This window comes from Sitophilus oryzae, unplaced genomic scaffold (assembly GCF_002938485.1).
Source record: "Sitophilus oryzae breed Bouriz unplaced genomic scaffold, Soryzae_2.0 scaffold_1000_pilon_pilon, whole genome shotgun sequence".
In the NCBI taxonomy this organism is placed as follows: domain Eukaryota; kingdom Metazoa; phylum Arthropoda; class Insecta; order Coleoptera; family Curculionidae; genus Sitophilus; species Sitophilus oryzae.
In genome coordinates, this window is record NW_022145617.1 from 825,091 (window position 1) to 837,917 (window position 12,827).

The 12,827-nt window shown below is 32.2% G+C and overlaps 3 protein-coding genes across 9 annotated transcripts in view; 2 read left to right on the forward strand and 1 right to left on the reverse strand.

Moving 5' to 3' along the window:
* Positions 1–9,812, forward strand: part of LOC115876677 (peptidoglycan-recognition protein LB-like) — a 68,457-nt gene extending 58,645 nt beyond the window's left edge. For 4 of the 5 annotated variants that reach the window (XM_030892667.1, XM_030892754.1, XM_030892925.1 and 1 more), the window contains exons 3-5: positions 328–478; positions 4,496–4,609; positions 9,293–9,729. In XM_030892667.1, the coding sequence (XP_030748527.1) occupies positions 328–478; positions 4,496–4,609; positions 9,293–9,522 (495 nt within the window). In that variant the 3' untranslated portion in view covers positions 9,523–9,729. Of the gene's footprint in view, positions 1–327; positions 479–4,495; positions 4,610–9,292 lie in introns of all 5 variants that reach the window. The other variant, XM_030892588.1, reaches the window with a different exon arrangement.
* LOC115876133 (trichoplein keratin filament-binding protein) overlaps positions 1–12,827 on the reverse strand; it is a 127,519-nt gene that overhangs the window by 47,556 nt on the left and 67,136 nt on the right. Inside the window, exon 2 of the mRNA XM_030891971.1 lies at positions 1,087–1,157. The gene's annotated coding sequence lies outside the window, so the exon portion shown is untranslated. The remainder of the gene's footprint in view (positions 1–1,086; positions 1,158–12,827) is intronic.
* The window catches only part of LOC115875956 (glutamic acid-rich protein), a 67,063-nt gene continuing 66,666 nt past the window's right edge, over positions 12,431–12,827 (forward strand). For all 3 annotated transcript variants that reach the window (XM_030891604.1, XM_030891689.1, XM_030891767.1), the window contains exon 1: positions 12,431–12,697. The gene's annotated coding sequence lies outside the window, so the exon portion shown is untranslated. The remainder of the gene's footprint in view (positions 12,698–12,827) is intronic.

Sequence of the window (12,827 nt, forward strand, 5' to 3'; positions counted from 1 at the left end):
TAATTAGCCGCAAATATCAAGCAATTACCTTTAAAAACGACTTAGAAAATCATATTAAAAGTAAAAAACTTACCTAACATTAGTAAACGGGGCTCCGATAGATAGCAGATCGATATAATAAGGTTAGAGTGTCGTTTTATCACTTTACCTAAAACCATAACTCTATACTTAACAACACTTCATTTCACTGCGATTCTTGACAGCACTGTACTTAAATACCCACGTGTATTTGGCACAAAATACATTCATATAGCATCTGAATTATTTAGGATTATTTTTTGAGAATTTAGGGTACTATATGAATGATATTCTTATATGTATTTTCAGCAAAATAATTCATGGTGCGATATTGGATATAATTTCGCTGTTGGAGGGGACAATAGAATTTACGTTGGACGAGGTTGGACAGCTGTAGGGGCCCACGCTCCCCGTTATAATTCCAGAAGCATTGGAATCGTCCTGATAGGAGATTGGACAGGTTAGTAAAAACAGTGTGATAAAAATGCAGTGTGAGTGGTTCAGTATTACTGAATGAATATAATGAACATGATAGCAAATTTTCATTGAAAATGATCTGTATACTCATACTTTCAGTTAAAGTAAAGCTAGTTCTACTTTTGTTCATTTTGCCTGAACAATAAAGACAAGAAGTTTTCCAATTTTTGTGGAGATATTTACAGAACTGGCCTCCAAAACTAATTCTGTCGATATAGTTTCAATAACCCCCATTTGGTTCTGCTTAATATCCACATCATTGACATTTTTGTCGTTTTTGATGCCTCAGAATACTTCGTAATTCGTAACTAGCTAATAAGTAAAGCTTCGTAATAAGCTAATAATTGTAAATACATTTTTTTACGAGATTAATGAAATATGTATACCTACATTTCATACCAAATAAACTTGTAGTCACGTGATTAAGCTTGACCGGCACAGCGTCAATATAGGTATATGGCCATGGTTGGCGACAATGAATTTAAAAATCGCGCCCTCGATTACGTAACTAAAAGTTTAATTGATGAAAACCAAACTATATTTATAGCAAATATTATATTTAACCGCGTGAAAAATACAGAATAGGCTTACCTTGGCAGCTGTCGTGACTTCAGGACTGTTTCAATAAAACTCAGATTTGTTCTGAATTACAGCAAACAGAGCTATAACAAAATAAGACAATTTGTTAGAAATCGGAGATAGGTTACTAAACAATGATTTTAGTATTAAAAGGATAATGGTAAAAGTTTTGTAAGTTGTTATTGCGGTATACCGGGTGTTTCTCAAAAGTGGATCACCCCTATAACTTTCTATTTTTTCAGATAAAAAACAAATTCGGTATGTTAGTGATATAAATTAGGATTCACTGACGTATTCAATTTGACGTATTGTTTTATTGCATTGTATTGTTTTCGGTCACTTGCTGTTTCACCGGAAATAACTACAATTTTTGATTTTTAAATGACACCCTCAGTATTTTTTTTACTTTATTCCATAGAAAATGACACTCTGAATAGAATGACATTTGCTAACTTTTGACATTTTCGCTAAAAAAATAATATTTTATTGAGTCTATGGATATGACTGTGTTAAAAACACTAATTTTTAATCAAGGAGCCTTGGAAAAATAGTTTTGATCATCTAATATTTTTCGTGTCTTGTCCTGAACGACTAAAATATGCCCAAATCGTATTTTTAATCCTATCTCAACTTTCTCAAATGGAACAAAGGTGGCTCATTAGCATATTTGGAAAAAGCATATTGTCGTCAAATTGTGAATCAAATTGTCGTTATGAACCGCATGTTACAATTCCAAATAAACCAAATGCGAAAATGTCAAAAGTTGACATATGATTTGTGATTTTATTCAGAGTCTCATTTTCTATCGAATAAAGTAGAAGTATACAGAGTAGCGATGGGAACTATCGAATGAATTAGACTATCGAATGGTTACTGAATGAATGATTTCAACTATCGAATGGTTTATTCGAATAAAATCATTCATTCATTTGTATACTAAAGTATATGTGACAACCTCGCCGTGCGACTAAATGGTTATCTTTGAGCCACGACTATCGAATGCTTTTGATAAATGAAAAATGAAATTTAGTATTCGTTTGATTTTTGTGTGCGTCAGTGCATTATTAGTTCTTCCAAATTTTTATAACTTCACCTTATAAATACTGTGCTATTTTTGCGTTTATTAAAATATTTAAAATACTAAAATAGTAGTTTTTTTAATTGACGATTGTGTGCGTGTGCAGGTGTCAAAATTTTCCGATAATTTGTGTGATTTTCCGTAGCCCGATCTTTCAATTATTTTATTTTATATGGTATATATGGTCTATTTTTTAATGGGAAATTTTGAGAAGTAGCAATTTTTAAGAGAGATGAGATGAACTTGAAGTTTTACACGTGCCAATTTAAAAAAAAAGTTAACGATGTTTGTATTTTGTTTATGTTAATTCTCTTACATGTAGTTTTTTGCGAAGAAATATTTCATTTATTTTTTAAAGTAAATGCCAGTAAAAGTAAATATTAATTTTAAATAATAATATAAAGTACCTAATATAAATAATTTTGATTTCTAATTTTTCATTTATATTTTCCTTCCATTACACTGCATGCTTAGAAAATTAATAAATGTTTATATTTCATGATTTTAAAGTTTGTTGTTAATATAACAAATTAGCTCTGTAATTATTATTATTTAATAAACCAACGATGCCAAAAAATTTAAAGACTATATTATTTTTAAATATGATCTAATATAAATAATTTTGACATCTAATTTGTTGTTTATATTTTGCTACTACGTAAAAAAATGTTTATATTAAATTATTTTAAATTTTGTTGTTAATAGGTATAACAAATTATTACTATTATTATTATTTTTATTAAACCAGTCTTTGTTTAAAAACATTAAAAATCATTTTCCTACATCCAAAATATTTTATTATCTAACCTAACCTAACAACAGAATATTAATAAAAAAAATGCAAAATATATAAACATACTATCCCTAACTAACTAAAGCCAAACAATAATATTCTTTGCTAATATCAACTAATACCAATATATGGCAACAGCGCTCTTCATAATGTATTTTCTGTGTAAATACTAGCAGATCAATAAAAAAAATAATGTGTCCTTATCTTTATATGACTCCGCAAAAAATCAAAGATGCCGGCTTCTTTCTAGCATTGCCACCGACCGCTGTCGGGTTTCTCGGAAAGAAACCTACGTTGCCGGGCGACAACTAAAATCCAGTTAATATTTTATTATAATCGATCTTGACGAATAATGAATGAATTTTATAAATGAATGGTTTTTGCTGCCGAATTACTAGAATACAATATTCCAAGACAGATGACGCATCTATTCGATAATTTTTATTCGAATAGTTTTCAACGAATGTTTTTTTACTAGCTATCGAATTATTCGAATGAATTGCAACTATCGAATGTTTCGATAGTATTCATTCGATAGTTCCCACTACTAATACAGAGAGTGCCGTTTAAAAATCAAAAGTTGTAGTAATTTCCGGTGAAACAGGAAGTGATTAAAAACAATTGAATACGTCACTCAATCCTAATTTATGTTATATACCAACATACCAAAGCTGGTTTTTATCTGAAAAAATAAAAAGTTATAGGGGTTTCGAGGCGCACCGGTATATCTGTTTATAAATTGCGATTTCCTAGGCAGAAGTATTTATTGCAAGCTTTTAAAAATAATTTTCTTTGCCAGATTTTTAGATCCGTCCCTGTGGCGGTCAAAATGCTAAATCGTATTTTGCCAAACCCACAATCTTCTCACGCGTGCATCCGTCTAACTTATTTATATTTTCATTTTTGATCTATTTTTGATATCTATCGTAATTTCGGATTATCAGATAATACTAATGTGCAGGATTTTCAGAGATATATCGTGCTATACCTACAGGCTTATCGAGTGGTAAAAATTCTCTGCTCGCCACTTGCAGTGTAAGAAAATCTACAAAATAAAAAGTTGATCACCGTTGGATTAACGCCAGCGGTCGGTGTTTACAAAAAAAATAACTATTTTATTTTGTAGATTTTCCTACAGTGCGAGTGGCAAAATACCCAAAGAATTTTTTGAAGGTGTTCCATTTAAAAAGAATCATCGCGATCCACTCACTTTTTTGAACCACCCTGTAGAAGTTCAGCACTAGTTAGTTTAGGTCTGCACTTAAACAAAATTCCTAAGTTTTTTATTACAGGAGCTACAGATGCACCTATTGCCGGACCCTGTATTTGCGTGAACTATTTTTGAATGATTTAAACCAAAATCGTTCAAAAACAGATCATCAATGGCATATGCTACTGTCAGTTCTAAAAGTAACTGACAATTGACTTGAATCTGTTCGTATTTTTTATCCTATTTTGAGAAGCAGTTTCTAATGATCAAATATTGTCTAAAAAATCTATCATAACCAAAAACATTATACATATATTAATGTTTTTTTATCTTGTTTCAGATATATTACCCCCAGAGAGTCAAATGTTAGCAGCAAAACAACTGATTAATATGGGAATCAGAGACGGCTATATAAGTGAAAACTACAAATTAATTGGGCATAGGCAAGTCCGAGGTAACTTATATTTGGTTATACCCACCTATAACGCTCCTGGTATTGTCTTAAGAGTAGTAGTGGGAACTATCGAATGAATACTATCGAAACATTCGATAGTTGCAATTCATTCGAATAATTCGATAGTTAGTAAGAAAACATTCGTTGAAAACTATTCGAATAAAAATTATCGAATAGATCCGTCATCTGCCTTGAAATATTGTATTCTAGTAATTCGGCAGTAAAAACCATTCATTTATAAAATTCATTCATTTATGAAATTCATTCATTCGTCAGGATCGATTATAATAAAATATTAACTGAATTTTAGTTGTCGCCCGGCGACGTAGGTTTCTTTCTGAGAAACCCGACAGCGGTCGGTGGCAATGCTATGAAAGAAGCCGGTATCTTTGATTTTTTGCGGAGTCAGATATAGATAAGGACACATTATTTTTTTTATTGAGGTGCTAGTATTTACACAGAAAATACATTATGAAAGGCGCTGTTGCCATATTTTGTTATTAGTTGATATTAGCAAAGAATATTATTGTTTGGCTTTAGTTAATTAGGGAATATATAGACATACTATATATTCTGCATTTTTTTATTAATATTCTGTTGTTACACTGCAATAATACTTGTTATTTTGGATGTAGGAAAATTATTTTTAATGTTTTTTAGCAAAGACTGGTTTAATAAATAATAATAACAGTAATAATTTGTTATACCTATTAACAACAAAATTTAAAATCATTTAATATAGATATTTTCTTTTAAGTAGTAGCAAAATATAAACAACAAATTAGATGTCAAAATTATTTATATTAGATCCTATTTAAAAATAATATAGTCTCTAAATTTTTTGGCAACGTTGGTTTATTAAATAATAATAATTACAGAACTAATTTGTTATATTAACAACAAATTTTAAAATCATGAAATATAAACATTTATTAATTTTCTAAGCATGCAGTGTAATGGAAGGAAAATATAAATAAAAAATTAGAAACCAAAATTATTTATATTAGGTGCTTTATATTACTATATAAAAATTATATTTACATTTACTGGCATTTACTTTAAAAAATAAATGAAATATTTTTTCTTCGCAAAAAACTACATGTAAGAGAATTAGCATAAACAAAATATAAACATCGTTAACTTTTTTTTTAAATTGGCACGTGAAAAACTTTCATTTTAATTTTCTCATCCCATAGTTTGAGTTCGATAACCACTTACTTAAATATGATTATTAAGTTCAACTAATTCATATTATTAAAACATCTAAAATACAAATATGTATTTTTAAAATTAATTGTAAGTTCATCTCATCTCTCTTAAAAATTGCTACTTCTCAAAATTTCCCATTAAAAAATAGACCATATACCATATAAAATTAAATAATTGAAAGATCGGACTACGGAAAACCATACAAATTTTCGGAAAAATTTTGACCACCTGCACATGCACACAATCGTCAATAAATAAAATTAAAAAATAACTACTATTTTAGTATTTTAACTATTTTAATAAACGCAAAAATAGCACAGTATTTATACGGCGAAGTTATAAAAATTTGGAAGAACTAATAATGCACCGACGCATATAAAAATCAAACGAATACTAAATTTCATTTATCAAAAGCATTCGATAGTCGTGGCTCAACGATAACCATTTAGTCGCACGGCGAGGTTGTCACATATGCTTTAGTATACAAATGAATAAATGATTTTATTCGAATAAAACCATTCGATAGTTGAAATCATTCATTCATTAACCATTCGATAGTCTAATTCATTCGATAGTTCCCATCGCTACTTAAGAGTCTATTACGCTGCACTGTTCGGGTCGATCTCGGGGGTCGGATAAAGCAGGTGTGTGGCCGAAGGAAATATATATTATATTTCAGAAATCTGCCTAAGGCTTAGCCCGATCCTGTCATGTTAAGCCACATCCAAGAATCCAAACACACGTGCTTTAATTAAGGCTTGATTAAGATTTGCAGAGCTTCAGAATTTGCCATAAAGTAGCTAGCAGTTTATTACGAAATCATATAAATTATACAGGGTGTCCCAGGCTGAGCGTGCATTAGAAGTTTCTAGAGAACCACAATATCTAGATCAGAGATTTTTGCACATCATTGTTTTACAACGAGATCTATCGATTAAAAATATTTTCAATATGGCGGCACTTCCGGAAATACTGGAAGTTGACTACAACTTTCTTATTTTAAATAGCCGCCCCTATTTTTTATTACATACCTAAATTCTCTGTAAAATTCTATGAATATTGATGTTAAACATTGTATATCTAACATTAACCGTTTTTGAGAAAAAAATATTTATAATTTTTTACTAATAAATAATAACAAAGTGTCACAATATGACATGGCCAGATCTATTGTTTTACATCACTTGACGTTTAAAGTCAGAAGCTACTGGTTAAAATCAAGAAAAATATACGCTTTAAAACTAAACAACTAGGATTATAGGTATAGGAGTAGCCACACCAAAAGCGTGTAGCGTTCGGCGTGTCTCGCAAAAAAACGCAAATGAAAACAAATAAGTTTGTTTTCTGTAGCGTCTTTAGCGTTTTCTAAGATGAGACCCCGTCATAGGCGGACGTTATATTTAATAATACAATAAAAATAAATGAAATAGTATGATTTTTTTTTCATTTTAGGGTATTATCTAAAAATATTTTTATTAAGAACATCTACTGTTTAGGAAGATTCTATTAAATTCAAAAATTTGAAGGAATTATTTGAAAAAGTGTAGTTTGAAATTTGAAAAAGTAATAAATTAAAGGAATATTTTCCTACGCCTAAAAAATAGTTTTTTATGCGTAAAAAGTATTTTTTTGTGAATAAAAAAGGTTTTTTTAACAGAAACAAATAGTTTTTGACGCGTAAAAAAGATTTTTTAACGTGTAACAAATAGTATTTTTACACGTAAAATATATCTTTTTTTGGGTAAATGAGTTTTTTACTAGAAACAATAAGTTTTTGACGCGTAAAAAATAGTTTTTTACGTGTAACAAATAGTTTTTTACACGGAACAAATAGTTTTATACGCGTAAAAAATAGTTTTCTACCAGTAACAAATAGTTTTATAAGCGTAAAAAATAGTTTTTACGTGTAACAGTTTTATTCGCGTAAAATAATAAAAATAGTTTTTTACGTGTAACAAATGTTGTTTTACGCGTAACAATTTGATTCACTTTTACAAAATTTGTATTAAAATATCAATATTTTTGATAAACACGTGGACTGCTCACAAATACACGTCGCGTCACTACGTATTTCTAAGCCGTTAACACGTTTCGTTACAACGAGCTCGTGTGTCAGGACCGTCTCACTAGCTCGTATGTCACGGCTTTGAATTTTTACTCCCAGCGCATGTAATGAAGTTTCACTCCAAAATGTTTCATAAGTCATGTCCTAAAATTGCAATAGCAACTAGATATATTTACTATTCTATTATATAATTATAATTATTTATTATATTTTAATTATAACAAGTACTAACCACAACACTACAACATAAAAAAATATACACATATAAACTAAAACTCGTAAAATAAATGGCAAATAATAATTATTATTTTTACATACACCACTGGCACTAGCAGTAGATTGTGTTTGTCTCCGAATATAAGCCCCGGCCCGTCCACAATTCAATCCCAGCGTCTTTTATCTTCGTCTCTTCAACGCTAACGGCGCCGATCTCGCCTATCTCTTTCTCACAGGATTGATTGTTGGACGGGCCGGCAATCCACGAGCTTGCGACGTTACTAATTGACATCTTGACAGAAACTGCAGACCTGACGCGTCTTTTGCGTGTTTTTAATGGACACAAATCGAAAAAAGCGCTTAAAACAGTAAAATCGCAAAAAGCGCTTGAGACGCACAAAACGCAAAAGGCTAAAAACGCTTTCTGTGTGGCCGTGGGCTAAGATTTAGCCCGATCCTGTCGTGATAAGCCACATCCAAAATTCCAAACATACGTGCTTTAATTAAGGCTTGATTAAGGTTTGCAGAGCTTCAGCATTTGCCATAAAATAGCGAACAATTTATTACAAAACCATATAAATTATATATCACTGTAATCACAAAACTTCAATCTATTTCCGTATTGTAACGGAATTTTAAATTATCTCTTTATTTTAGAGAAAATTTAGTCTAAACATAAGGAATATTTTGTTGATGTTCGACCATCAAAATAGATATTAAAAATAAAGTTGTCTAATAATGTGCTACAATACGGATATAGTATAATCCTTTATCTTTAATTTCTTCTTGATTCGTGTAAAAATACCTAGCCAGTTTTACATAAAACGTAAAATGCCAAACGCTTATTTTGCTACTTTTTCGGACTAGTGAAATGGACTCTTAATACTTGACAAAAACAATATATCCACGGATTGTCTTTACAAGAGGGAGTAAAAATTCAAGGCCGTGACACACGAGCTAGCGACACAGCCGTAACAAATGAGCAAGTGGTAACGCCTTAGAAATACGTAGTGACGGAACGTGTATTTGTGAGCAGTCCACGTATTTAGCAAAAATATTGATATTTCAATACAAATTTTGTAAAAGTAAATCAAATGATTTATTAATTTTTTATTTTACGCGTATAAAACTATTTGTTACAAGTAAAAAACTATGTTTTATTTTGCTGTTAATACAGTACTTCTAAATTCCAGAGACAGCATGTCCAGGAGAAGCATTATATAAGGAGATCCAAATGTGGCCTCACTGGATCCCCAACCCCGATGAAGAGGTCATTCCTGTAGTACCTCTAGACAAAGAAGACCTTAAACCAGATCCCAGAGAAGATCCGGATGCCAGCTTGGCATCTGAAGATAATGAAATTAAACGACATAGTTCTACAGACAAGGATGAAAGTACGTCGAGGAGTATAAAACATACATAAAAACTATCTTCCACTCTAATTGTGTTTAAAAATTATGTTCCTTATTAAGCTAATAGATCATTAAAACTTTTTTTTATCAAACATTGAGGTTCACTGGACGAGAAAATTCCAACGTGTTGTGTGCAAATATGCTCTCAAAAAAACCTACAGATAGATTTCGTTATACTCGTATGTATCTGAATCCATCAAATAAAGTGATTAACGATATTTATACGACGTTCCTATTTTAAAGTATTTTTTAAATCTCTTTGTAACTATTACTGTCTTTCATTAATAAAGTTCATATCAAATATGTGTATTTTTTTGCAGCTCTATGACACGCGGTATTGTAGACAAATGATTAGATTTTTAAAAATTGTAAGTGATGGGATCGTTGAAATACCGTATGATCGAAAAAAAAATGGCGTCCAGTTGGCTGTCAAAGTCTCTGCCCGGTTTCTATACGGAATTGTTCTCTAAAAACCTGCCATCGTTCACACGCAAACAGTGTATGTTAAAAATCATCATCTTGACCACAGTAGATGCATGATGCACTACGACGCGACGATCGCATAAATATTTTTTAAAACACCCATGGCCAGACAATGCTTGACTCATGAAGTAATCGACTTCTCCATATTGTCTGTTAAACTATAGTTGTATGTCGGGTATTAACATGTATGTCCATCTGCCCTATATTCCGTTATTTAATTTCTCTTGCTACTGTTGAAGAAGTTTTGTTATTGCTAGATTTTTATCCATCCCATGGTATCTATACTAATATATAAAATCCTTAAGTGACTGACTCACTAATTAATCACGATCCTGCTCAAACCACTCAACGTAAGAAGCTCAATTATGGTATACAGGTTGATTCTAGGGTGTAGAGGTTCGATAAGAAGGGATTTTTCGAAATTCCAGTTCCAAGAGGGTGAAACCACCCCTCAAACATTACAATATTTTTTATTTAAAAAACCGCCAAGTTTCCGAACAAACGCTTAAACACGTATATTTTATTTGGTTTTTTTTTACATATTTTAAGATTTTTTGAAAATGTATACAGGATGTTTCGAAAAATCTGTTCATTGATTAATCACGATCCTGCTTAAAGCGCTTGACGTAAAAAGCTGATTTTTGGAAAACGGATTGACTTTAGGGTTAGGTTAGGTTAGGTTCGATAAGAAGGGATTTTTCGAAACTCGAATTTTAAGGGGGTGAAACCACTCCTCAAATATTAAAATATTTTTCTTTAAAACGGGTGTTTTTCGGAAAAACTCTTAAACACGTATATTTTATTTTGTTGTTTTACATATTTTAAGATTTTTTAAAAATTTATACAGGGTGTTTCATAAAATATGACCCTTGAGTAATCACGATTCTGCTTAAACTGCTTGACGTTTAAAGCTGATTTTTGGCAAACGGATTGACTGTGGGGTGTAGAGGTTCGATAAGGAGAGGTTTCTCGAATCTCAAATTCCAAGAGGGTGAAAACGCCCCTCAAATATTACAATATTTGTTATTTAAAAAACTGTTATTCTTTCGGGAAAACGCTTGGACACGCATAATTTATTTTGTTTTTTACATATTTAGAAATTTTTTAAAAAATCACACAGGGTGTTTCAAAAAGTTGGGTAATTGATTAACCACGATTCTGCTTAAACTGCTTGATGTAAAAAGCTTATTTTTGGAAAACGGATTTTTCGAAAGTCAAATTCCAACGAGATGAAACTACCCCTCAAATATTACCAAGTTATATAATAATATCGCCATATTGTTTTTTCTCATGCTGACATAAATGTGAGAAAATTTTATCCAGTTTGTATGTTAATGGAAATTCTTGCTTTGCTTTATCATCACCATTACAAATGATTAATTCCACGCGAACGAAGTCGCGGGTACACGCTAGTACAACTTAACAAGTATAGCTAGAGACGTGAGAAATATAAAATAAGGAACGCCCCTCGATGCGCAGTGGACAGCACACAAATTTGCTTTCATCAGATTTGTCGTAGCGTAACTGCATCTCTCTTCCGCCGAATGCGTTCTCTCTCTATCGTGTGCGCGACCGGTGCTATCCCCAAGTCTCTTCCTATATTTGTCAAACTGTATATCATATCGTTCCTGTATGAGCAGATCAATAGGCGTTATTTCAGCTATAACTCCTATAGCCTCTCCAGATACCGTTTTGTACGTGCTGCATACTCTAATATACATACTGCGCTGTATTCTGCGTAGTCTTTGCGTTAGCTTGCGGTTGTTAGTGACTTCATAAAATCAAAGCTGTAGTAGATCTACTAACAGGGCATTGTAAGAAGCTAAATAGGCATCTAAAGCTGATGGGACTGACAGACGAAGCTATGTGTAAGTTCTGCCAATCTAAAGAAGAAACGTCAGAACACATTTTATGTCGGTGTGACAGCCTGGCAAATGTGCGGTTCCCGGTAATAGGCAATGATAGGCCATTGCCAGGGAGCTACATGGAGGGTTCAGTCTCCAAGTTGCTAAACTTTGTGAAAAGGATAGCACTGGAGAATCTAATCTAAAGATCAGAAGAGGACCACAATAGATCTGAGAAAGTCGCAGTGGATCAGGCCAAAAACCACCTCTAAGAATCTAGTGACTTCATGCCATGCAGCATACAATAGCTGCGAGTGTACCACACTAGCAAGTACTCGTCTTTTTGATGCTCTAGCATCTACATTCTAAATACATCTACATCTACCTCTGTAGGCTTAAAAGGGTTTTAAAATTTCCACAATGCAGCACATTAAGCGCCACCCACAAAGTGAACCGTCACGACGAAACATCCATATGGCAATCGCGAGCGGAAAAAGATCCAAATCCGAGCAGAAATTCCTCCGAAAATCGGAGACGCCAAAACGGAGAGACGACGACGTCCTACGTCACACGCCGAACTACGACCACGGCGTCGCTCGAAATAGACGCCAGCTATTTCTGTGGTTCGCAGCATTCTGAAAATGTGAACGATACCCGACGATCAAAAATACCAGCGCGAGACGAAACCCCGTGAAAATCACTGCGAAAATCCAATTAACTTGACGATAAAACCAAAAAAAATCGCGAAAAAAATCGTGAATAGTGTTATCTCTTAAAAGGACTCTTTAGTGCCAAACCGATAATACTCGGTGTAGTGTTTTATATCAAAATCCTCGAGTGAAACATCTATAAAGCATCGGTAAGTGTAATTCTTCCTCTTAAGTATGGATTGATTAAAAGGAGAAAATCGTAAAACCACTTGAGAAGCGTTGAGTCAGAGAGTTTTCGTTCTCGGACATTTTTACTAATGGCCTGACGTCATCCGGTGA